The following is a 26,028-nucleotide window of genomic DNA, read 5'->3' on the forward strand; positions in this document are numbered from 1 at the left end:
AGGGGAGGCAACGTTTTTGCCCTGCTGGCCATGTTTATGCTCAGCATGATCTCCCTCCATTGTTTTTCCCTTTGCAAGGATTCCAGATATAATGCAGGAGGGGTGAAAAAAGTCAGTGGGAGAATTAAGAAGCCTCTCTTTTACCCCTATACGCTCATGGCTGCGGTCTCCTGAAACAGCTGTTCGCTTCTTTTAAAACTGTTACGGGTTTGTTATGTACATTTCCATGTAATTTGCCCTTGCTGGATGACTGGGCCCTAGTCAGTATCCCTCAGTCTGGCCTACCTCACTGGGTTCTTGTGAAGGGGAAAAAAACGGGACAACTTTTGAGCTTCCTGTGAAAAGGGAGGGTGGAGTACACAGCTAGTAAGAGAACAGTCTCCAGTCTTGGGTGAGGCGCTTAAGAAGTGATTCTGCCAAAGTTCCCTTCCTGCTCTACGCTTCAATTATTTAAATATCATCATAATTCCTGATCTCTTACGTCAGTCCTTCCCCAGAGAACTGCTAGTATGCCACAGGAAATTAAATTCATTTAATAATTAAAGGATTTCAAGAGCGCAAGACGCAGGGAAGATTGCCTGCTGTATCTCTGCATGAGTCACTCCTCTGCCCTGACCTCTTTTCAGTCAAGAAGTATATCCACCTGAAGGACTTGTGCAGACACATCCGGGGTAGTCTCTGCTGAGGGGGCTTTTACCTGCTCAAAATGTAAACTTTGGGGACCATAAGAGTGAAGTGTACCTCCAATTTATAAAATAGCAACAACAACAACATTTGGTTTATATACTGCCATTCAGGACAACTTAACACCCACTCAGAGCAGTTTACAAAGTGTGTTATTATTATCCCCACAACAATCACCCTTTGATGCGGGTGGGGCTGAGAGAGCTCTGAGAGAGCTGTGACTGACTCAAGGTCACCCAGCTGGCTTCAAGCGGAGGAGTGGGGAATCAAACCCGGCTCTCCAGATTAGAGTCCTGCCGCTCTTAACCACTACACCAAACTGGCTCTCAATAATAATAACATTCAATTTATATACTGCCATTCGGGACAATTTAATGCACACTCAGAGCGATTTACAAAGTATGTTATTATTATCCCCACAACAATCACACTGTGAGGTGGGTGGGGCTGAGAGAGCTCTGAGAGAGCTGTGATTGACCCAAGGTCACCCAGCTGGCTTCAAGTGGAGGAGTGGGGGAATCAAACCTGGCTCTCCAGATTAGAGTCCTGCTGCTCTTAACCACTACACCAAACTGGCTCTTTCCCTCACTCTAAGTCAGATTTAACAGTCCTGCACTATGTTTCTGTGCACATGGGGTGCCCAATTCAGATCAGGACTGTAGTGTATAGACAAGCAGCTTCAGTCCCCCTGTCCCTGCTGTTTTCTCAACCTGCCATGGTCCCAGGAGTGGCAATATTTGGCCTGTTGAGGAATCCCACGTGTGACCCAGAAAACATACAGGTTTCTCGAAATAGTGCCCCCGGGACTATTTGCACCTGATAAAATGGTGAAGGGTGTGTGTGTCTGAAGCATGGCATGATCTCAGTTAGGTACCACATGCGCAGGCATTGAGGAGAAACAGCAATTCATGTCTGGCTGTTACAGTCCAACACAGGGGGGACCCCAGACCCTACCTATGTACTCGGTAATGTGTGAATTAGCACGTTGATCCTAGATCCAGAGGACTTAACTGTGTTTGTCTGTAGTTGCAAAATGGCAAAGAGTCCAGTAGCACCTTTAAGACTAACCAACTTTATTGCAGCATAAGCTTTTGAGAACCACAGCTCTCTTCATCAGATGCATGGACAAAGAAAGCTGTAGTTCTCGAAAGCTTATGCTACAATAAAGTTGGTTAGTCTTAAAGGAGCTACTGGACTCTTTACCATGTTGATCCTATACACATTTGCAGGGCTAGGCAGGTGAAACGAATGGGCTCAGCGGAGAACTGCAGCTACAGAAACAAGGGAGCACTTACAAAGGTCCACAGATGTAAAAACCTGTCGCTGGTCTACTTCCTTATTACTAATCACTCTGTTCTCAGTAAAAGCCAATTTATACAATGAATAGAATGCAGTAGGGAAGCTTTCCTTGAACTGTATCATGTCAAGTGGGCTCAAAGTACCTTTTGTTTGAATGGTCTCACTTAAAGGATTAAAAAAAAACCTGAATGCACACATGCATGCATACATCAGGCTTGCCAGACTTCACTGCTGTAGCAGGGGATCCCCTACCCCCCAGCCTCTGCTCCCTTGGCCAGCGGGAGGTAAAGGCACCTGGAAAGGCCAGAAACAGGCCTTTGTGTGTGGTGCAGTACTCAGCACTTGCGGTAAGGTTGCCACTGCACACCTCTAGTGACAAACCAAAAAACAAACCAAACGAACCAGCCTAAAGTTTGTCATGGTTCGTCAGAAATGGGCTCTGACGAACCGCCGGTTCGCGAACTACGAACCAGCTCGGTTTGTGATGAACTTTGGTTCGTATTTCGGTTCGTGCCCATCTCTAGTTGCCAATCTCAGTGGGCCCCCGAGTTCTCGTGAAATTACAATTGATCTACACAGATAGTTCCCCTGGCAAAAATGGCTGTTTCAGAGGGTGGACTCTGTGGCATCACCACTAAGGTCCCTCTCCTCTCCAAACCCCACCCTCCTCAGCTTCCACCCCCAGATCTCCAGGAATTTCCCAACCTGGAACTGGCAACCCTAACTTGTGGTCCAATGCCTGCCAATCAAAATGGTATAGACCACTTGAGTCTGCTGATTCTACAAAGGGATCCTTGCAAACTTTGAAAAGATGAGGCCTGTCCCTCACAGCTTCTGTGGCGAGCATCCTGTTTTTCTTCCTCACAGATATACATTCAGACGACAACGCTAACGGTTTCCATGAGCCTGAGTGCTTCGGTGTCCCTTGGGATGCTCTACGTGCCCAAGGTGTACATCATCATCTTCCACCCAGAGCAGAACGTCCAGAAGCGCAAGCGCAGCTTCAAAGCAGCAGCCACGGCAGTCAACGCCTCCACAAGACTATCACAGAAAGGTGCCCAGAACGGGGAGAGCAAAGACGAGAAGCCGGACAGTAAGTAGCCAGAAAGTAGGTATCGTTTTCTTTTTGGTCTTTGGCGAACCCACCCAACCTGCCTCTGACTGACCTCAGCCTACCCTGTAAGTACCGCTCCTCCTACTCTCCTGCCAGGTCCCCAGGTACTCCCACCATCTTTCCCAGTGCCACTGTGCCTTCGATTACATCGATATTACCACCAACAACCAATGAAAAACTTCTTGGATGTTTTCTGTTTTAACACTATAATTCGTTCAATTATATACGTTTTCATTTCGCCCAAATTTGGGGTTTTTTTATGCCATTTATAGTCCGCCTTTTGTCACTGAGACTCAGAGTGTCTCTACACATTACTAAGTACCTAGAGATGCTTGAGTCCAAGATTGTATGTCTAGCCTTCTATTCATGTGCGGGCTGTTCTTGCTCTGCGCCCATGAATGCCAATTTCACGGAAGCTCCCTTTGTGTGACTGCATCTGCAGGTGAGTCTGGAGGGCAAAGCGCCGATTCAGCTCTGTTTCCACTGTGAGAACAAGTACTGTAGGCTCCTTTGACTTGCCAATTTGCATTTCCTTACAGTGAGAAAGTGTCAAGATCTGCATTTTGATGAATGGATGTGGGGGAAGCAGATACTTTTAGTCAGGAGGAATCAATATCAAACACTTGACTAGGAGCAAATTGATGTGTGACTGTGTGATTGAGTGCATGGAAAGTTGGAGGGGGGACACATGAAATGAGGTTCACTTGAGTGTCCCTAGGGATTAGTAACGTGTAGAGAGACTCTAAAGGCGGATTACATAAAGTGAGATTAGTACAGTCAGTATCAAGGACATTTCAATAAACAACGCCATAGGGTAAAATAAATACAAGTTTACAAAGACATAGCGTTAGCAAGAATCCAAAACACAGTTGAAGAAAAGCTGAAACAGAGCGCAAGCAATTCTAGGACTGATATTAGATAACATAGAACTACCCAGTAGGATCATACTTAAAGCAACGGATAGGACGTAAGGCAACATGAGATATTTTATAACATTAATAAACAAAAGTCACCATTATTTGTTAGATATCAGTTTTTAATTATACTCTGGTTTTACCAACCAGGAATAACTACATCCACCCCAATATTTTGCCAACGAATACTAATGTGAATTCAAATCTCCATTTTGCATACATGCTCGCTTGAACAGTGTGGCAAGAAACTAACTTCTTGCCTCCTTGATTTGTTGATTCCAATATATATCCAGCCCATTCATCAAAATCCCCTTACCCAATCTGTTTGTCTAGGCCAGCCTTCTGTTTCCAATAGCCATCCGAGAGACATTCAGAGCAGGGCGTGAAGGTAGTTTGTCCCCAGAATCTGGTACTGAACAGTACACTGCCTCTGTCCAGGCACATTGCACTTAGCTATCCATTTATTTCATTTAAATATTTATATGCCCGCCTTTCTCCTGATCATCTCAGGATCCAAGGTGGGTAGTTCAACAGACTTAATGTCTATGGATTCCTTTCATACTTTTAAAAGCCACCTAAACTAGTTGCAATCATCCCCATCTTGTGAACTCCATAACTTAGTTATTCTATAGATGCAGAGGAGTTAGCCGTGTTAGTCTGTAGTTGCAAAATAGTAAAGAGTCCAGCAGCATCTTTAAGACTAACCATCTTTATTGTAGCATAAGCTTTCGAGAGCCACAGCTCCCTTCGTCAGATGCATCTGATGAAGAGAGCTGTGGTTCTCGAAAGCTTATGCTACAATAAAGCTGGTTAGTCTTAAAGGTGCTACTGGACTCTTAATTATTCTATGAGTTCAATTATTGTTTTCTTTTATTTGCCTTTAAACCAACTTCAAAGAAATTTAATCGGGTGACCATGAGTTTTAATTTATAAGAAAAGGGAAAAAACTCTCTTTGTAATTTAATATCTTGTCCTCTATCTCTATCTTGTCCTCCTTCAGTTATCTTTTTCCTCTAAAGCTGAACAAATCCAAGGAGTTGGAACAACCTCTTTACAATAAAAGCATTATGACCCCCCGCCCTGCCAACAGTTTGCCATATTAATTTGTATTGTACAGTGGTTAGAATGTAGGACTAGGATCTGAGAGACCCAGGTTCGAATCCCCAGTCTGCCATGGGAGCTTACTGAGTATCCTTGGGCCAGTCACACACACTCGGCTTCACCTACCTCACAGGACTGTTGTGAGGATAAAACAGAAGGGAGGAGAATTATGTCAGCCATTTTGGGGGCCAATTGAGAAAAAAGAGATATTAATAACAACAACAACAACAGCAGTGTGCTTATATACCCTTCTTCTAGACAAGGTCCGTGTAATTATTATCCCCACAATACAGCTGGGAAGCTGGGCTGAGAGGAGTGGCAAACCCAAGGCCACCTGCTGAGCTCATGGCAGTAGAGAGAATCGAACCAACAGAGTACTGATTTGCAACCCAACTACTTAACCACTATGCTTGTAACAAATTATCCTCCCTAGACTCAAATTCACTCCCCCTCATGCATAAATGGAGCCAGTTTGGTGTAGCGATTAACAGCGGCAGGACTTTAATTTGGAGAGCCAGGTTTGATTCCTCACTCCTCCACTTGAAGCCAGCTGGGTGCCCTTGGGTCAGTCACAGCTCTCTCAGTGCTCTCTCAGCCCCATCCACCTCACAGGGTGATTGTCATGGGGATAATAACAACACACTTTGTAAACTGCTCCAAGGGGGCGTTAAGTTGTCATGAAGGGCGGTATATAAATCAAATATTATTATTAATGTACACTGACTATTTACTTCATTTATGACCCCACTTGTCTCTCGAATGAGGAGCCCAGCTCACCTGAGTCCTGCATGGCCCAGATGTGGTGCCTGGCCAGGTGGATAACCTTGCTGCCTCTTGCTCCCTCCCTCCTCGGGGGAAAAGAGACTCTAGGCCCTATGCCACTTTTCCCTCCCAGTCCACCCTTTCCCCCACCCGAATTGTCAGGCTGCTGACAGCCTCAAGATTGTTACTTGGTGGAGGGAGATTACGCAAGTACCAGATTACGAGTCTGGCTATGAAAGCCTTTCTTGCCAAGATGGGTAGCCGTGTTAGTCTGTCTGTAGCAGTAGAAAAGAGCAAGAGTCCGGTAGCACCTACAAGACTAACAAAATTCATGGTAGGGTATGAGCTTCCGTGAGACTCACAACTCACTTCTTCATCTGCCAAGGACAGGCCAGAAGAGCTCCATCTCTTTCCATTCCGGCTCCCGCTGTGGTCCGGTCCTCCATTGGCTTCCCTCTCTCTGACACGTCTCATTTTGTGTCCTTTGCAGGCCTCCCGAAGGTGATGTACATCAGCTACACAGAACTAACAATGGTGCCCACATGACGGAAGATGAGGCTGGGCACATCCCTTGGCAGGGGAAGGGAAATGGGAGGAGTTGTGGTGGGGGGGAGATGATTGGGGGGGGTCAGCAGAAGGGGCTGGGATGGGCAGTGGTTGGGGAATAAACCTGTATTTTTACAACAATGCCTTGCTGCCTTCAATATCCCTCACGAGTGGTGAAAAGTTGAGGGGTTTGTTCAGGCGTCCTGCTATTCTGAAATGGGAGTAGGGTTGCCAGCCTCCAGGTAGTGGCTGGAGATCTCCCGGAATTACAACTGGTCTCCAGGCCACAGAGATCAATTCACCTGGAGAAAGTGGCTACATTGGGGGATGGACTCTATGGAATTATGCCATGCCGAGGTCTTTCCCCTCCCCAAACTCCACTTTCTCCAGGTTTCTCCTCCCAGATCTCCAGGAATTTCCCAACTTGGAGCTGGCAGCCCTAAATGGGAGTCCACCAGCAATAGTTCACTACAGCAGTAAAGGACTTTTTTTTTGTAGGAGTGAATGAACCAAAGCATACAGGAGCAGTGTATTCACCACCATATTGGTGAGGAAGAAAATATGGAAGAGAAGTACTTTACTGCTGGAGTAAACACATAAAGCTACCGTATACCAAGTCAGACTCTTGGTCTATCAAGGATAGTCATGGCTCCTCAAACCGATAGTTGCTGCCCAGGGTCTTAGGTGGGGGTCTTACCAGGGCTCATTTCGAGGGGGAGCGCCCTGGAACGCAGTTCTGGCAGTTCCCCAAAGAGGTCATGTCAGGTGGCCCCGCCCACTTGACTCTCGGCCATTTTGGGCCTGTTTCGTCCTGGATTGGGCCCAAAACAGCCTGGATCGGGCTTCTGACGGGTGATGGATCACTCTCCTGTTCAGCAGCAGCCTGATCCTGACCATTTTGGGTCCCTTTTTGGCCATTTTCAGCCCCTTTTTACCATTTTGGGCCCAATTTCGGCCCTGAATGGCCAGGATTGGGTCATTGCTAATGAGTTTCTCCAGCTCTTTTTCAACGAAATGACCCCTGGGTCTTACCAAATCTTTTAACTAGAGGCGAAGGGGATTGAATCTGTGACCTTCTGCATGCAAAACCAATGCTCTACGACTGAGCTATGGCCCTTTAAGCTTGAACACATGAAGCTGTTTTCTACGGAGTCAGAACCTTCGTCTATTAAAGGTTTTTTGTCCAGGCTTGGATGCTCCCAGCGGGCATTTTAGGGGTGCTTTTATGCACCTCCTGGATTCTCCCCAACTTTACTGCATTCTTTAAGAAATCTGCTTTTCCCCATTCTTTTTGGAAAGATCTCGGCCACGGCAGGGGGCTAACACTGTAGGTGGGACGAAGCTTTCAAAAACCCTTCTGGTGTCAACACAGGAAACATTTTGAGGGGGAAAAGCACAAGCAGGGGCAAGAAAATAGTGCCAATGTGGGCCAGAACCTTTGCAGGGCAGGAAAATGCACCCCATTCCTTCCAAATAGGGATCCCAGGTCTTCCAGTGAGGGATCCCCCACTTCCACCCTCTGCCCCCCTACCATCATTCACCTGGCCAGTGGGGGTGGGGGTGCATGAATGGGCTTCCTAAGCGCACTCCCAGGGCGGCACATCAATGTCATTTCTGGGAGTGACATCATCGCGCTGCCTCAAGAGCGCTCCTGCGCTTCACAGGCTGAATCAGGTCCGTTTGGGGCATGAATCAGCCCACTGCGAAGTGTGCCAAGACAAGGTGAGTGCCGGACCTCCCACCACTACCAAGAGGGTAAGGGGACCTGGCAATCCCACTTCCAAACAATGTGCTCGGAAAAGACTGGAGTAAAGCAGATTTGGGAAAGACCATATGGACAGCAGGGAAAACATGGAAACCGAGCGACTATAGCACGACATTGGGTGTCATGCTATAAAACAAAGGACTCTAGTCAGGTGTAGAAAAACTTCTATGTGGAAGAAGCCTTAAATAATTTATTTTAACTGCAAGACAGAGAGGCAGATACAGCGCAACTCAGCCCTGTTCATAAAAAGGGCAGAACTGTGTGTTGAAATCGCAAGCCTGCCACAGAAAATGGCAGCCCTGTGTCAGGATATTTCCTTCCTTTGTGGTAATATCATACCTTTGAAAATTTTCCTGATATCACAAATGTTCTGTTTCCCCTTGTTTTCAATAGCCTTTTAATTGTTCTCAGTAAAGGTACACACCTCAAAGATGCCCGCATGACTTAGCCTGGAGCCACTGAGGGATAAACAAAACTGCTCTAAAAACAAATTAAATTTTTCTATTTGTTGTTACTGTATGCTTCTCTTCTTGCTAGTGATATCCTTATCTCTGAGCAGTAGCTCACTTGCTCAGAGTAAACGCCCCAGTGGGTAACTAGTACAGCCTAGATCCAGAGGAGTTAGCCATGTTAGTCTGTAGTTGCAAAATAATAAAGAGTCCAGTAGCACCTTTAAGACTAACCAACTTTATTGTAGCATAAGCTTTCCAGAACCACAGCTCTCTTCGTCAGATGCAACCACTGAAAGGGAGATTGAAAGGATGCATCTGACGAAGAGAGCTGTGGTTCTCGAAAGCTTATGCTACAATAAAGTTGGTTAGTCTTAAAGGTGCTACTGGACTCTTTACTATTGTACAGCCTAGGGTGATCTTATGATTCTAAGGCATTGGGCAAAAGTCAAGGATGAGGCTCAAGAATCGTTGGGAAGACCAGCTTAAACACAGTGGTCAAAAACCAGCTGTAGGGTGGTTGGAGGGAGGGCCCCATTGCTGCCAGAGCGAAACTGCCACTGCTGTGACTCCAAAAGCAGCAACAGGGAGAGAGGAAGGTAGGGTTGCCAGCCTCCAGCTGGTGACTGGAGAGCTCCCAGAATTCCGGCTGATCTCCAGGCCACAGAGGTTAGTTCCCCTAGAGAAAATAGCTCATTTGGAAGGTGAAATTTATGGCATTATACCCTAATGAGGTCTTCCTCCTCCTAAAACCCTGCCCTCTCCAAGCTCCACCCCCAAAATCTCCAGGAATTTCCCAACCTGGAGCTGGCAACCATAGGTGGAGGCCACAAATTATTTTAAGCAACCATGTTAAATAAAAGTAACAAAAAACTGTTGGTGCCTGCAATACTTTTCTAGATGCATTTTAAAAATTTGAATAGTTGACATCTATATTGAACAACAGGACAGAACAGAAATGAAATCCCTGTTTGGGATTAGGGAAGGTCTTAATATATATGTATGAGAATTCCCCCCTCTTTCTTTTCTCTTTAGAGTTCATGTTAGCTCTAAAACAGGGAAGGATGTTCTAAAAAGAAAACATAGCCATTGTGGGCATGCACAAAAGGAGGACTGAAGAAGAGAATGTAAAAAGACACCCCGAGGGACATAAAAGCGGCTACAGAAGATGCGAGAGAAAAAGCTCAAACATTAATGTGACGGGCATGTTCCAGGAGACAACTGATGTAAAATTCTGTTAAAAGCCAGTATATATTATGAGCCTCTAGAGGGCTGAAAAACAAGGTACACACACAAAAGAAGAAAATCTTCAGGATAACGCTGGCCCATTCTAAGCCCATCTCTTCCTGTGTTAACACGAGGTTCCATGTAAGGATGGTGAATTTCTCAGCAATAGCCCAATTCAGATCCTTAAAACCGAAAGAGCTCCCTGCAGCTTGGAGGAAACAAATTTGTTTTTATTTGTTTATATCTAGCATGAATACTTTCAGATCCTGTTGTGCAGACGACAGGATAAACCACATGGTCAACTTTTTGTGTCGGCATCACAAAAAGAGCTGCAAATGTAATTTTTAAAAACTCAAGCAACTCAGAAATTGAATGAGCAGCAAAGGGTGCCACACATGCGTCAGTGCCTGGAGACAGCAGTTTGGCCTAAGCTTTTGTCCCATCAAGCAGCTGTCCTCCAGGACTGCACAGGGCCGGATTGAGGGGGGGCAGGGGGGTTATCCTGACCCTGGCACCGCCAAAGAGAGGCCACAAGCTGGCTGCCCTGGAACATGGCATGCCATGGAGCTGGCAGCGGCCACACAGGCGGCTGAATGGAGAGCTGGAAGGCCACCGCGCCATTCACCGGCCCCGCAGACCGGGCAGCTGGCAGCAGTGCAGGGTGCCCCCTGGAAGCATGCCACCCATGCTCCCTACTGCTGGAGGGAAGGGAGCATGTGGCAAGCCGGCCACCCCATCAATGGGGAAGGGGAACGGCACAGGCGGCCTTCCAGCCCTCCACTCAGCTGCCCACCATCAGCAGCTCCACGGGACGCCGTGTTCCGGGGCAGCCAGCTTGCCGCACGCTCCCTTCCCTCCAGCAGCAGCGGGGCGGCATGCTTTTCCTGGGAGGGGGCACGTGATGATGTCACAAAAGTGACATCATCACAGTGTTGGGAGTGCACGCGCTTTGCACTTGGGGTTCTGCACCAGCTGCACTGGCTCCTAGTGGAGTTCTGGATCTGGTTCACAGTTTTGGTATTAACCTATAAAGCCCTTAGCGGACTGGGACCAGCATATCTGTGGGACCACCTGTCACCCTATGTTCCCCAGAGGCCACTTTGATCTGCTGAAAAACAGCTGTTGGTGATCCCTGGCCACAAAAATGCTTGTCTGGCCTCGACCAGAGCCACAGCCTTCTCGGTCCTGGCACCAACCGGTTGGAACTCTCCGTCTGTTGAAGTTAGGGCCCAGCGAGATTTGCTATTCTTCTGTCAGGTCTGTAAGACAGAGATGTTCTGCCAGGCATATGGCAGTGGTCGGGGCAGCAATGGGCTCCTCAGTTGGTCTTCTGATGATAGGGGACCGAACCCCTTACCCCGGTTTCCACTGATATGTTTTAATGCTATCAGTTCCCAGCTCACGGAATAATTGGCCGGGTTAACGCAATATCGGCTGCCACCTAGAGTCTATGTTTACTGAATTTTATACTTACTTTTAATGTGATTTTATTTTGATCTCACGAGATATGTTATCCACTCTGAGCCCTCCTGCGGGGCGAGAACTATACATTTACTATTAACACTCTCTCCCATTCTTCCATACAATCCAATTTCCTAATCAGTCACACCCAGCCACACCATCCCTTTGCACATGTTGTCACCCGAATGGTGCCCCATCCTCCCCCAGTTACATTAGCCCCGCCAACTCCCTTCCTTGATTTCACCCATCTCAACCTCTAGCTAACCCTGCTCTTGATTCCGGACAGGATATTGCTCAGTTCTTTGCCATTTTTGAAATATTCAGTCATGGAAGGGGAAGTGAAATTGACAGAGCCTTCCAGGAGGCAAAGATGAAATTAACAAACCGTCTGAGGAGCAATCTCTGCAGCTCTCTCTTTTTAAACTACCCTTCCTGGCTGAGTGTCTCCCAACACTTGAGTGTCCCCATGTAAGATGTCTCATGCAGAGACTCTATGAAGAAGTAATTAAAGGGTAAGGAGGAGAAACCTTGTGTGTATCCCTGAACCACCAGAGGCATTCCCTCATCCCTTCCAAAATACTGGGGCAAGAGTTTGGCTTTACTCTGATTACAAGGAGACCAGTAACTCCAGCCCATGTCAAAAGCCACCATGGCAAAAAGCAGCCCTATCCATCCTTACAGGATAAAAACTGCATAGATGGTCCCACAGCACCACCTCATGGCCAAATACAGTACTACTCACACCAGCCACCGCTATTAGCTGCATATAACCTACAGCATTTTTAAAACATATTACTGAAGGTTGTTCTTGGTTAAGAGAAAGTTGACAATTCAAAAAAGAGATGACCTGTATGTGTGTATTCACACAAACATAGCTGGGGGACCCCCTCTTCCCAAGGAGGAAGCCTCGCAACAGCCTTTTATTTGGAACTGACAGTAGACGTCTCTTTGTATTTATCAGTATTTATCTGGTTTTATGGTTTTAATGTAAATTGTGTTTGTAACGAAGCTGAAGACAATGCATCCACCTGGACTGAATCAAAACCTAGGCTTTCTGTCTCACTACCAATACTGATTTCTCCACACCCACCACCTCTCTGCATATCCCACCGTATCCAATCACAGCCGCTATTGTCATTCGCTAGCTTTTGTTATTTACCTGCTATTGTTGTTCGGCATCTGAAATCACTCCACTCACCAAGATACAAGGACAGATGGACTCATATTCTAGCTGTATCTGAAGAAGTGAGCTGTGACTCCCGAAAGCTCATACCCTACCTAGTCTTATAGGTGCTACTGGACTCTTGCTCTTTTCTACTGCAATTGATATTGTTGGTGACCCTTCCCCTTTAACCTGTTGGGGGGGGGGAGGGCAAGCAGGCTATAAAAAGAATGAAATGAATGAATGAAACCAGGCAGACCTTATGATGCTTCATCTCCTGCATGATCTGCTCTCTTTTCCCCCTTCGAGCGGTCAAGGCAACAGCGCAGGCAATTTCAGATGAGTAGCCACATCAGGCACTAGGATTAGAACAAACATTTGAGACCGGTAGCCCCATAAAGACCTTTTCCAGGGTACAGGCTTTCATGACTCACTGCTCACTTTGTCAGCATCTGACAGTACGGACTCCCTAAAGCATAAAGACCAACACAATTTTCTGGGATAGAAGGTACTACTAGACTCGGATTTTGTTCTCGGACAAGGCAGTTTTGTGTGGCCGCCCAGCTCTGCATAACAGGCCGTCAGGACTCCACGCAATACATATGTATAGTAGGTTACTGTATGTTTGTACTGGGCTCATCCTGAGTATATCTAACAAGCTATTGTGCTTTATGGACTATTTTACTGAGCATAACCTTTCCCTCTGCAATGCAGAAAGAAGCATGTGGAAGTCTAGGGCCTTTGGTAGGATAGGGTTTTATTGCTGGTTTCAGAATATTATTTAACAGATTTTGGATTGCTGTATGGGCAAACCACTTTGAGCCGATTTTGCCAAGACTGATAAATTTGCATGCAACAGCAAACTGCCAAGAATTTGGAAAATGTTTATATTTACTTAAGAATGTTGACCGTCCTGGTCAAATTTTGTGTGTTCTCCCTTTGTCCAAATTTCATTTGTAAATGGTGATTGTCAGCATGCACGGGGGGATCTTCGCAGACATTTGCAAGATTCAGCTGCAGTTATTTCTCATTCATTTAAAGCTTTAGTCATTCCCTGCAATATATACCCCACACAGACACAGAACACAAATCTGGTCTTTAGGAAAAGAGACAGGAGCACCAAAGACTGCTATGCAACAACGTAAAATAGGGAAGTCAGAACTAGTAATCTTCACTCATGTTTTATTGAACAAAACATTGAAACTTAAACACAGACACACGCATCCTCAGAATCTAGAGATTCTCAAGAGATTCTAGCCCCACATCTTGAAAATGCTGCCCAGGGCATCAGACGGGGGCTGTGGCAGCTGCTCTGGCCGGGAAAGGAGCATCGTAGTCCTTAGCTGTGAGGTACACCAGCCAGTCCTGCAAGGAAGGCCTCTCCTGAGAGGGCTGGAAGAAAAGTGGAGGGCAGAGGCATCAGAAACCCCAAGAGCTCCCAGCCCAGGTGAAAAGCTGAAAGTTTGGCAGCCATAAAAAGCCCCTAAATGGTTGATTCCTCCTAGGGAAATATTACCCCTATGACCTCACCACCTGTCACACCAATCCCAGCCACCCTCTAAGACCTATTTGCATGCCTAGCAATCGAGGGGGCAAGGACTGCTATACCTTACAGCCCTGAGAAGTAAATTGCCAAGAATGATGGATGTGGGCAGACCAAGTCTAGCATAGCCCATCCTCTGGCAAACATTTCTCTGCTTGTAAATATTTTTCCAAGCCCAGCATGACTTTGATCGTTTTCTCAGTTCTCCCATCTTCTGGCCCAGGGGGACACTGGAAAAGAGAAAGCCCAGCAGCACCAACAGAGCCAGCATGGTGTTGGACTAGCATCTAAGAGACCCAGGTTCAAATCCCTACTCCACCACGGAAGCTCACTGGATGACCTTGGGCCAGTCTCCGACTCTCAGCCAAACCTACCTCACAGGGTTGTTGGGAGGATAAAATGGAGGAAAGGGGAATGTTGTAACTTGCTTTGTCCCCCACTGGGGACTCAAAAGATAAATAAAGCCGTTTCCTTGTGATCTTCACCCTGTTCAAGACGCCACCTCATCCATTCAGTACTGACCCTATAGGAAGTCACATCAACTGCTCCGGATTGACTCTTGATAGAGAGAAGGCGGATCCCCCCACTGGTTGGATATCCTGGCTCCACGTAGAGGGTACATGTGGAGGATGGCTTCAGGTAGTGCAACAGACGCTTCTCTGGCTGCCAATCAATGGCAAAACTGTAGTCAGGGGAGAGGAGATTGAGAAACAGTCATCAAGCCAGTAACGATATGCACAGAGAACTGGAGGGGGGGAGGGAGAGGGCATCTGAAGGAAGCCAGTGAATTGGCACACACAGAGGACCAGTAGTCCTGACAGCACAGGGTAGGTTAACAAAAAAGAGTCACACGTGGCAGGACTTGGCCCAGAGGCCCTGGTTGCTCATCCTTGCTCCAAGCACTCTGCATAGCTCTACCTTCTGCATAGCACCCAGATGCAAAAGAGTAAGACCAGACCAACAGCAGCTACATTTTATCAGATCTGTATCTCACGTTCTTTTCTCAACAGGCACCCTGTAACCATTCTTCTTTACTTTTATCCACACGGATACAGGCTTGTCACAGGCAACACATACTACTAGGTGGTCCATCTGCTTCATTTATATTCAGTACTCATAACATTCCCTTTAAACGGAGATGTGAAGGAGGAAAAAAAATGAGATTTTACATTTCTTTGTATAGGTAGACCCATATTACCACCCCACACTTCAGACAGGGGGCAAGAGAAAAAGGAGGAGGCTGGAGACTCTGAGCTCATGCTTGTAATTGCTGTTGAGACACCAGCCCATCCAAGGCATGTTGTGACTGAATGGCAGACATTAGAGTTACGCCTCTCAAGAGAAAGAGGCTGGCCAAGGTTAAGTTTGGTGTAGCGGTTAAGAGCGGCAGGACTCTAATCTGGAGAGCCGGGTTTCATTCCCCGCTCCTCTGCTTGAAGCCAGCTGGGTGGACTTGGGTCAGTCACAGCTCTTCCAGAGCTCTCTCAGCCCCACCCACCTCACAGGGTGTTTTGTTGCGGGGATAATAATCCCGTAAATTCAAAGAGGTGTAGAAAGAGGGAAATCTCCCAAAGAACCTGAAAATAACACAGCCAAAGCTCAAGGAGACTGTAAAGGGTTACAATGAAACACCCTGTGAAACATACACGAAAGTTCAACTTCAATCTTATTTTCGTATGGACAATTCTGATTTGTATCAACGCACAGTCACTCAGTCCTGTTCCCAATATACATATAGTCTTATTCTCAGAAACTCTCTGTCTTTATTTCTTCAGTAGCTCTGAAGAGCTGCCACAAGGTTTCAAAGGACTAATTGCTGTCACGTGGTGTGGGCAAGCCGCTCGTCCTCATCCGAGGAAAAAATGAAGGCACTGCCTTGAGTTGCTGGCTACGAGTTGTGCCGGCTCTTCTTTATCTTTATAGGCTCATTTGGGCCAATCGAAATCGAATTACTATGCAGGTTGATTGAAGTAACAACCCCGACAAAACTAATATATTGGCCAGAAGAAGATGAGACTCGAAACAAGCCTATAAAGAAAAGCCGGCACAGCTCGTAGCCAGCAACTCGAGGCAGCGCCTTCATTTTTTCCTCGGACAAGCTGCTTGCCCACACCGCGTGACAGCAATTAGTCCTTTGAAACCTTGTGGCAGCTCTTCGGAGCTACTGAAGAAATATAGACAGAGTTTGAGAGTAAGACTATATGTATATTGGGAACAGGACTGAGTGGCTGCGTGTTGATACAAATCGGAATTGTCCATACGAAAATAAGATTGAAATTGAACTTTCGTGTATGTTTCACAGGGTGTTTCATTGTAACTCTTTACAATCTCCTTGAGCTTCGGCTTTGTTATTTTCAGGTGGGGATAATAATGACATACTTTGTAAACCACTCTAAGTGGGCATTAAGTTGTTCTGAAGGGCGGTATATAAATTGAATGTTGTTGTTGTTATAACAACAACAACAACAAGAGGAACGTGAATCCAATTTGAGAGAACATCAGCGTGGGAAGATTTGTTATCTACACAGATGTAGGATTACCTTTTCTAAAGGCAGACAGCCTCCAAAGGAGGCATCTCATATAAAGTTGCTCTATACCAGTAGTACTAACTCTGCAGAACCACCCTTCCAAACACACATGGACAATAAGACAGAACTCTCTGTTAAAAAGAATTTTCAGATACCACTGAAGAGATCGGATTCTCTCTCTCTGCCACTGCTGAGCCTTGGCAGTGGGGGGAGAAAGTGGCTTCCGCCTCTCTGCCTTCTCACCCCCGCCTCAAAATGAGGCATGGCAGTTCAGCTGAGAGAATGGAAGTGCCATGGTGTCTAGAGCAGAGCGAATTGGCTATGGGGAAAGGGAAGTAAAGTCACCACCCCCACACAGCCAGCGTGCTCTTTTCCTGGGAGGCTGCCGGGGGTGGGTGGGGTGGCCAGCTTCCAGACAGCTGCATGATGCCGGGATGACTGCATGGAGGTTGTGGAAGAGGTGGTGGTGGTGGTGGGTGTTGTTGGAGAGGTTGCATTCCATCCCTGTCATGAGACCCACAGCTCAAAGAGGGGCGCAGCTTTACCCACCCTCCAGTCCCTCTGACAGCAGCTGCTTCAAGGTGGGAACGGCCTGCCAGCCACATGCCCTCCTAGACAACGGGGCCTTGCCATTTCCAAGCAACACAGCCACAGAAGAGCCACTAAGTGACTATCACTGTCCTGTACAGAGTTAGACCATTGATCCAGAGTCTCCCATACAACCTTCCTTGACAGGCAATGGTTCTTCAAAACAGGGATCTTTCCTGATCTAGTTACTGGGGGACTGAACTCTGGAATTGTGTATAAAACAGATGTTACGACTGCATCCCCGCCCTCCGTATGTTAAGTCGGGGACTCATTGCTGCACTCCAGAGGCCTGAAACAGAACCACAAGGGGCAGCAGTGCTCACTTACCAGCCCTGCAGCCGTTCGATCTCCTCCAGGAGCTGTGCTTGCTGCAAGAAGCTTTGCCGCAGTTCCAGAAGGACGTTCTTGACGGTGCCCCGGGAGCCCATGGGGAGCACAGTAGAGAGGAGGAAAAAAGGACAGTCACTCTGCCCAGGGTGGAAAAGAGAGAAGCCGCTCACCAAATGAAGCGCATGCCAGTTTGCATCGTCCAGCTCAACCTCTCCCCCCGCCCCCACAACACATACGTGTACACACACTCACTTGCAGTGCGATGTTTCCGTCCTCACCCCAGTGTAGCCTCAGCTTCAGGCGATGGGGCTCAGTGGCCACAGGCTGGGATTGAGAGGTCAGCTCAAGCTCCAGGTCTCTCTCCGAAGCATAATTCAGTTTTACGCCTTGCAGTGTCTCCAAGAGGCACCGGAAATCAGAGAGCCTGAAAACAAAAGCAACCGGGAGGAAAAGAGAACACTGAGGGTGCGCACTCAAGATCACTTGAGTGATCAGAGAGTCAATGTAGAAGTGGGTTTCCCCATCCTTTTCAGTCAAGCTGAGGGAGCCATTGCCTCAGGACCCTTCATACTGGGAGGCTATGCTGGCCTTCAAGCATTGCAGGGCCTTTTCGGTAGCTGCCCCAGTGCTCCACAATGTTTTCTCATGACATCCAGCTAGGCATTCTGCTCAGGGGGCAGAAATACTTTCTGCCTTCTATGTGGCTCCTCAACCTGTTTGTGCTTGTTTTGCCTGATGCTACTTTTACATACTTGGTTTTAAGTACTGTGATTATTTAATGTTTAATATTTATGATCAGTGCTTGGTTGCTTTCTTGTTAACACGTGTGCTGCTGGGAAATATTGAAAAGCCATTTGAATGAGGAAGTAAAGGTGAAGATTTGGCATATCTGTGTGGATTCAACATTATCTGAATTTACTGGATTCTGGTTAGACATGGGGAGGAATGAGCAAGCTCGGCACCCCTCGGCAACTGGAAATGTAATTTAGCAACTTCTATGCCCACCTATGTTGAACATCCAAGTATTGCACCTTTACCACCATAAGGATTAGGTACCTTACAGAATACACCTTCCCCTTTTTAAAGAAGTTGGCTCTTCTGCACTTCCCCTAAAGTCAAAGCATACACGTACAACCTGAATTATGAATATGGAAGCACGGCACGTGTGAGCAATCTTACGCATGGCGCTTTCAATTCCCTCCCCTGCCGACGGGTCTTGAGTAGCCCAGCCCTCAATACTCACTTCTGCACCTTCTGCCGCCACTCACAAGCCTGCCGCTCTTGCTCTTCCAGCGCCCCCTGGAGGCACTGCAGCTCCTCCCGGTGTGTCTGCAGCCTGCCCTGCACTTCGGCCACCCGCCCTTCCATCTGCTCCTGCAGCTTGCGCAAGCGGTCCTGCCGTGGGAAGAGCAGCCTGGATCAGACCGAAGCCGTCTGCTTGCCTGTAACCCGGATCAGCCAAGATCCGGTTTGTCTACCTGAACACCCTCACCTGTTCCTTGTGATGCAGGTCCTGAGCTCTCTTCACCTTCTCCTCCATTTCCAGCTTCTACAAAGAAAATGGAAAATTGAAGCAAGTGCAGCCCTGACAAGAGGCAATTGTTTTCTGATCTGAACGCATTTTGGCCTTGGAGGAACTTTACATTTTAACAGCACCATCGAGCCGCATCTGCAACTCAAATTAACAGTCCACATTCACTAGTTGCCTGCTTCTGAAATCAAACTAAACTGGACCCTATTTCAAGTAGAGTATCCATGTCCTACACAACCGAACAACTTACACAAAGCTCTTTCAAAACAAATTTACTGCAAGAATTTTAACGGCTGAACAATTTATGCTTCCAGGTAGAGATGGGAAGGCCTAGAAAAATTGGGAAGTTTGGGAGAGCACAGAAAAAATTCGATGAAATACATTTTTCTCTTCTGGAAGCGTGGAATAAGTGAAATGTCCTAAGATAGTATAGGGTGCAACAGTGCACGCAGGTCTTTCACTTTATTAATAGGCATATGTGCAATTTTGCTTGTAGAAAACGGAGGCATTTAGGTTCCATAAATATCATACAAAATGGCATTAATAGGCATAACTAAATTATAAATGATGGTTTTATGTTGTTAAAATAGTAAAATGGGTTTGATGAGCTATACGTGTCAATTTTTCTCAAAATTTCCACTTTCCCCCTAAATAAAGGGTTTTCTCACGCCTTCAAAATTTTTAGAACTTTTATATATCTACTTCCAGCATAACAGATTATTCTCACCTGTAGGAAAAGCTTAGCACTAAGACAACATAAACTCTTTTGCTGGTCTCCTTATAAAAAAGTTATAAATCAGGATTTATTCGGCTTTTCAGCCAAGACTGGTTTCCAAAAATAAAAATCCATCGTAACAAATATAGTTATTTTCTTTGGCTTCATGTAGTACCTTCAAAGGTTAGACTTTATTTCTCTCTCTGTAACTGTACTCCATGGGAGACTAGAAATTCTGACTTCTCTCATCGTTCAGTATAATAACCTCAACCGTTCTTCTTTCACTAAAACTCACACCAGAACTTTTAGAACCAGTCTGTCTGCTACAACTCATTCCTGCCCCTCCCCATTGCAAACTTGGTTGGAAACATCTCTGCAAAATAATCAACCACTCCATGTGTATCTGAAGAAGTGAGGCCCGGCCCTCAAAAGTCTATGCTGGAATAAAACCTTGTCAGTCTTTAAGGTGCCACTGGACTCCTGTTTCACTTTAATGTTCAACGTGTGTGCCACAATGCCACCAAAATCACCCAAAGGGAAACCGTTAAGAACGGGTGACCCTGACAGCCGCAGGCAAAAGGAGGAAGGCAATATACAGGATTCCTTCGAGCCAACTTGGAACGAATCGGAGGTGGAGGGAGCCAGAAACGGAGCGAGTATAAGAGAAGGGAGGACAACTGCATAAACGGCAAAGCGAGCTTGCTAGGAACAAACTTGAGCATTTGGGGGGGGGGGTTGTATCATGGACATCAGCCATTTGCTTTAACAACAGAACTCTGGAGACCTCTGCTTTGATCCCCACCTCCAGAGGAACAGACCTTGGCTTGGTAGCGCTGCAGCGCGTCTTCCAAGAGCTGGGCCCTGCGGCGCCCCTCCTCAAGTTTGGCCAGGGCTTGTGGAACAGCCTCCTTGATGGCCTCGACCTTCTCCTGGTACTCAGCTTTGAGGGTCTGCCACTGCTGTTTGGCTTCTGTCATCTCACGCCCTGCAACAGAGAAGGCCAATGAGAAAAGGCAGAGCTCTGGACTCAGTGCCAGAAGGAGCAGCCGGGAACCCTTGGCTCCAATCAGAAAACGGGTCTCATGAAATTGACAAGCATAAGCAGGGCTCATTTTGAGGGGGAACGTGCTGGGACGCAGTTCCGGCAGTTCCCCAAAGAGGTCACATGACAGGTGGCCCTGCCCACCTGACTCTCAGCCATTTTCGGCCCGTTTTGGCCTAGATCGGGCCTCTGATGGGTGGTGGATCACTCTCCTGCTCAGCAGCGGCCTGATCCTGACCATTTTGGGAACCTTTTCAGCCATTTTCAGCCCATTTTTGCTATTTTGGGCCCAATTTTGGCCCTGAATGGCCAGGATTGGGTCCAAAACAGCCAGGATAGGCGATGTCAGGGGGTGTGGCATATGTAAATCAGTTATGCTAATGACACACTTCTGGGGCTGTCAAGGGGCGTGGCATATGGGAATAGGTTATGCTAATGAGTTCCTCCAGCTCTTTTTCTACGAAATGACCTCTGAGCATAAGTAAACCATGCCAAATCTGATACAGGGCTGTTTCAGGAAGCAAAGCTGATGCCCCTTTAACAAGAGAGCTCCTTAGAGAAGAGTTCAAGAACCCTGTAGAATAGGCTGAAAGCCACCAGAATTTGAGTATAGTTTGGTCAAGTATGAGTGGAGCCACAGAAAATATTCCAGGGAAGATAGTTTTAAAATTTCAGCCCCATTCCCTCCAAAAAGTGCAATAAATGAGGTTATAGAGGCTGCAGACAGCAACCGACACCGTAGTCCCAAAATATAGGTAATATGAGAGTTAGTCCAACTGAATTCCACATATTTTCCTCCTGAACAAACGCGCAGAAATCAGACTGCTAGCAGATACAAAAGATGCTAACTAGCCTCATAAATCTATTTTGTGAAACCATTTCAGTTTGTTTGTTTTTTAAAGTGCCAGGCAGGGGCACTCCTTACCAGAAACCACCCCCCATCCCGATTAGGTTATATACCCAGCCACTAGTGACCAGTAGAGCAGCAGTAACAATACTCACGAACACTCGAAAAAGAGGCATCTTGGATACTCGGGCCAGAGTCCAGGAAATCCAGGAGGAACTTCATCACTTGCAGCTGCACAAAGTGCAGCTTGTGCGTCTTTCTGGTGTTCTGGAAATCACACACCAAAGAAGGTGAGGCATCAGCACCTGAGGGGCATAAGGAGGTCCCACCGGTTGGAGCCAGCCACAGGTGAGGCCACCAGCGCCTTCTCGTGGGTGAAGAGGGAACTACCACTCACCACTGCATGCTCAGCCCAGACTTTGGTTGGCAACTCAGCCCCTGCCTCATCTTTGGTCTGGCCCTCCAAGGCAAGCACGTCCTTCAGCCGAGCCAGGAGCCTGAAGAGGGCATAAGCAACTATAATATCAAGACAGGCTAGAATGGTGAGTTTCAGACTTTATATTTTTAGAAAATCTCAGTAGATGATCTCTACAGTGCAGAACAGTTGTACATGGGGAGATCATCTCAGGGCATGGTCTAGGGCAGTGGTCTTCAAGCCACGGATCAGGACCCTCAGGCAAGTCATGGTGCTTTTCTTGTAGGGATGTAAGCTCCTGTAGAGCTGCTGGTTCGGGGAGGACATGCAGAACGTGTGTTGTGCCTTCTGTCTCTTGTTGTAGCACTCTGAAAGGAGCAGCAGAAGAGCAAAGGAAGAGAATTCCTCTGTAGGGAGGAGCAAGCCAAGGGTCAACAGCCTAGTAACCCTCCCAATGCCTGGCACGCTTTCCTGGCCCTAGGTCTTTGGGTCCTAGTCTGGATATCTTTATGGAGGTAATGCTGGCTCCGCCTCTTCGCGTCACATGACTTCCTGCCAAGTTTGCAGATCAGTGGGGCCTGGGACGGTTGAAGACCATTGTCCTGGAGCATATGTGGAATACATGCACAGAGCTCACCAGGCATCTTAGACTTCATTGGGTCCCTACATTAACAGAGCATGCCTCCTAAAGTACACCTAACGTCCCACTGTCCTAGGGTTGCCAATTTCAGGTGGGGCTTCCCAAAATTACAACTGATGTCCAGACTGATCTTAGTTCTCCTAAAGGAAATGGCCTCTTCCAAAAACAGTTGCAGCTACAGGTTGGGAAATCCCTGGAGGTTTGGGTGGTGGAATCCAGGGAGGGTGGGGTTTGGGGTAAAAGGTAAAGGTAGTCCCCTGTGCAAGCACTGAGTCCCCCCCATGGGGGGACGTTGCATCACGACGTTTTCTTGGCAGACTTTTTGTTACGGGGTGGTTTGCCGTTGCCTTCCTCAGTCATCTACACTTTACCCCCAGGAAACTGGGTACTCATTTTACCGACCTCAGAAGGATGGAAGGCTGAGTCAACCTTGGGCTGGCTATTTGAACCCGGCTTCCGCCAGGATCGAACTCAGGTCGTGAGCAGAGCTTGGGCTGCAGTACTGCAGCTTACCAGTCTGCGCCATGGGGCTCCTGGGGTTTGGGGAGCGACAGTATGAGTCTACCCTCCAAAGCAACCATTTTCTCCAGGTAGGATTGCCAGCCTCCAGGTGGTAATGGAATGCAAACAGAGCATCATGGAAAAGGCAGAAACAAAAACAAAAGCTGTGAAAGACTATGCAAACTAGAAAATAAATTATACAATAAACATCCTCTTATAGCAAATCGTCTATATTTTACTGCGAGTTATGCAATTTTCAAAGTGTTATAGTACTTCAAAGTGCTTTGTAAACATAAATAATTTTGTTTTTGTTTCAGCCTCCAGGTGGCGGCTGGAGATCTCCTGGAATTACAACTGATCTCCAGGAGACAGAGATCAGTTCCCCTGGAGAAAATGGCTGCTTTGGAGGGTGGACTGTAGGGCATTATACCCTGCTGAGGTCCGTTACTTGTCCTTCTTTACTGCCCCAAACCCTGTACTGCTCTTCCCAAGCTTCTCCCAATGATCTCCAGGAACTTCCCAACTCATACTCGGCATCTCTGTTTCTCCATACCATAGGATGGTGTGGTATATTGAATCAGATCTGTGGTCCCGGTAATCCCACATTGCCTGTCCCAACGGAGAGCAAGAGATCTCCCTGGAATTACAACTGATCTCCAGGCTATTAGTTCACCTGAATGAGTGAGTGGATGGATAAAGTGTACAAATATGCATCGATGGCTAAATTAACTTATGTGCATAACAGACCAATATTGGAATTCCAGAAGAAATGGAAAAACGTTTTTGATTACATAGCTTGAAGCTAAGAAAAAATAAGGGCAGTCAATATAGAAATAGATTTAATATAGAGACCTTAAAATGTTGAGAATAAAATATGAAATAGATGACTGATTAAAGACTTCATTGATATGAAATTTTAGGTATAAGTAATTAAAGAAAGGGAGAGGAGAAAGATTCCATAAGTTAGCTGTGTTGCTGCCACATATTTTGAATATATTTTCTGTTGTAGTTCAAATTTAGTATTTTGTATTTTCTCTAAGTATCTATGCACTTTCAATCACTATTTGTATTTTTCTTTTCAAAAAATTGTTTTTTAAAAAATTTGTTCCATGGAGAAAACACCTGCTTTGGAGGATGCACTCTATGGCATTATACCCCACTAAGGCCCCTTCCCTCCTAGGGTTGCCAGCCTCCAGGTGGTGGCTAGAGATCTCCCAGGATTATAAATTAATTCCCCTGGAGAAAATAGCTACTTTGGAGGGTGAACTCTATGGCATTATGCACCACTGAGGCTCTTCCCCTCCCTGAACCCCACCCTTTCCAGGCTCCACTCCCCTCAAATCTCCTGGAATTTCCCACCCCAAAGTTGGTAACCCAAGGGAACTGATCTTTCTCTCCAGAAGACCTCTTGTAATTTCAGCAGGTCTCCAGCCTCCAGCCACCACCTGGAGGTTGGCAACAATACGTCCCCCATAGAACCCTACATTCTCTGACTTAGGAGATTCCCAAGAGCAGAGTTGTGGTGGAGATAAGCCACCTCTCCAGCTCGACAAGGCTCTGTCCTGACTAAAACTCACCCCCGGGCCGCTTCCTCCATGGAGCCGCTTCCCTCCATCCTCTCACTGACACCCCAAAAACACTTCTCGCGCCCTTTTATTGAATTCTTCCCTCCACCCAACCCGACAGCCCAGCGCTCCAATCAGCTTTCGGGATTCCAAACCAAACCCCGCCTTCAGGGGGTGATGCTGCGATGGTATTGGATGGCAAAACAGCCTCTTCGGCCGCCATCTTTAGAGGGTCGAACCGGGGCTTATGGGAAAGGAAGCCGTTACCAAAATAGGGGGAAGCGAGGTTGCGAGGGAAAGAGCTCCAGGATACTAAGCAACCGTTACTTCCGGTGTTTCTTAGATTAATGTCCCCCTACTTTACAGAACCGGAAGTGGTGCTGCTTTTACATTGAAGAGGCCAGTCTCGGGGGGAGGAGACCCTCCCGGGGCTAATGTGGGGAGGGGCTAGGGCAGGGGAGGGGGGCGCCGTCTTTGGAAGAGTTTTTCTGCAGCGCCTCTGTGACAAAGGCTGCAGTAGACTCAACCCACATAACGTACCCACTAATCCCACTGGCCTCAATGAGGCTTACTCTCAGGTGGGAGAGTTCAGACGGGTCGCATCTCTTGCAATTCGCAGCCTTTGTCCGGAATTCAGAGAACGGCAGCGCAAGCCCGCGCGAAGATACTCCGATCTTAATCGCATTGATTTTCAATGGGTGTAGACTAGAGTGGCTCCCCAGAGAATTGCCTAGTTTTCATATGCTTTGGATAAAGCGCTTTGGCAACTTGAAAACGATCGCCAAAGTGCACTGAAAGCGCATTATCCAAAGTGTTTCGAAGAACATCTCGCATTTTGTAAACTGCGCTGAGCAGGCGTTGTCTTGGGCGGTATATAAATTGAATGTTGCTGTTATTGATCGGAATCAAGTCCCGCTCATGTTCAGTGGGACTGACTCCCAAGTAAGAATGCTTAAGGCGTCTGCCCCGAGCTTCTTAACTCACCCTCCCTACCGTCGCTCTGCTTTCTATCCCCAGTCTTAAATCAGAAAACTATCCCCTGTTGATGCTTTTTTTTTTTAGTGTCAGGCTCACGTTCAGCTCTTGTCTTACTTAATCAATAAATGATGCCCTGAGCTAGAAATAGCTGCCCTGTGCACCCATGGCTCGCCTCCTCGAACTTACTCCGGAGTAGCCACGCACAGGCTGGCCACGGGAGAACGACCTGCAGGCGCACCGGGCGCCTCCCTCGGTGCCAGGCACCGCGGGCCAGGAAACGCATCCAAGCAAGCCGAGCTGCCGGGCTCGGTTTGCTTCCCT

At 47.2% G+C, this 26,028-nt stretch overlaps 2 protein-coding genes across 3 annotated transcripts in view; one reads left to right on the forward strand and one right to left on the reverse strand.

Annotated features, from left to right (window-relative positions):
- LOC129346207 (metabotropic glutamate receptor 6-like) overlaps positions 1-6,420 on the forward strand; it is a 29,213-nt gene extending 22,793 nt beyond the window's left edge. The window contains exons 9-10 of the mRNA XM_055003533.1: positions 2,851-3,076; positions 6,365-6,420. Of these exons, the coding sequence (XP_054859508.1) occupies positions 2,851-3,076; positions 6,365-6,420 (282 nt within the window). The remainder of the gene's footprint in view (positions 1-2,850; positions 3,077-6,364) is intronic.
- A 7,239-nt stretch (positions 6,421-13,659) lies between these two features.
- LOC129346141 (ZW10 interactor-like) lies at positions 13,660-24,810 on the reverse strand. 2 transcript variants are annotated; one of them, XM_055003437.1, is made up of 10 exons: positions 24,742-24,810; positions 22,006-22,105; positions 21,764-21,913; positions 20,538-20,704; positions 18,966-19,022; positions 18,717-18,868; positions 17,726-17,897; positions 17,471-17,610; positions 14,550-14,709; positions 13,660-13,876 (listed from the first exon to the last, which is right to left on the reverse strand). In XM_055003437.1, the coding sequence occupies exons 3-10, from the start codon at positions 21,828-21,830 to the stop codon at positions 13,772-13,774; spliced, it is 1,020 nt and encodes a 339-aa protein (XP_054859412.1). In that variant the 5' UTR covers positions 21,831-21,913; positions 22,006-22,105; positions 24,742-24,810; the 3' UTR covers positions 13,660-13,771. The 2 variants fall into 2 exon arrangements, with proteins under 2 accessions (XP_054859412.1, XP_054859411.1); XM_055003436.1 differs by having other exon boundaries at positions 21,764-21,875; positions 24,742-24,804.
- Between the last annotated feature and the right edge of the window lie 1,218 nt (positions 24,811-26,028).

This window comes from Eublepharis macularius, chromosome 19, assembly GCF_028583425.1.
Source record: "Eublepharis macularius isolate TG4126 chromosome 19, MPM_Emac_v1.0, whole genome shotgun sequence".
Taxonomy (NCBI): Eukaryota; Metazoa; Chordata; class Lepidosauria; order Squamata; family Eublepharidae; genus Eublepharis; species Eublepharis macularius.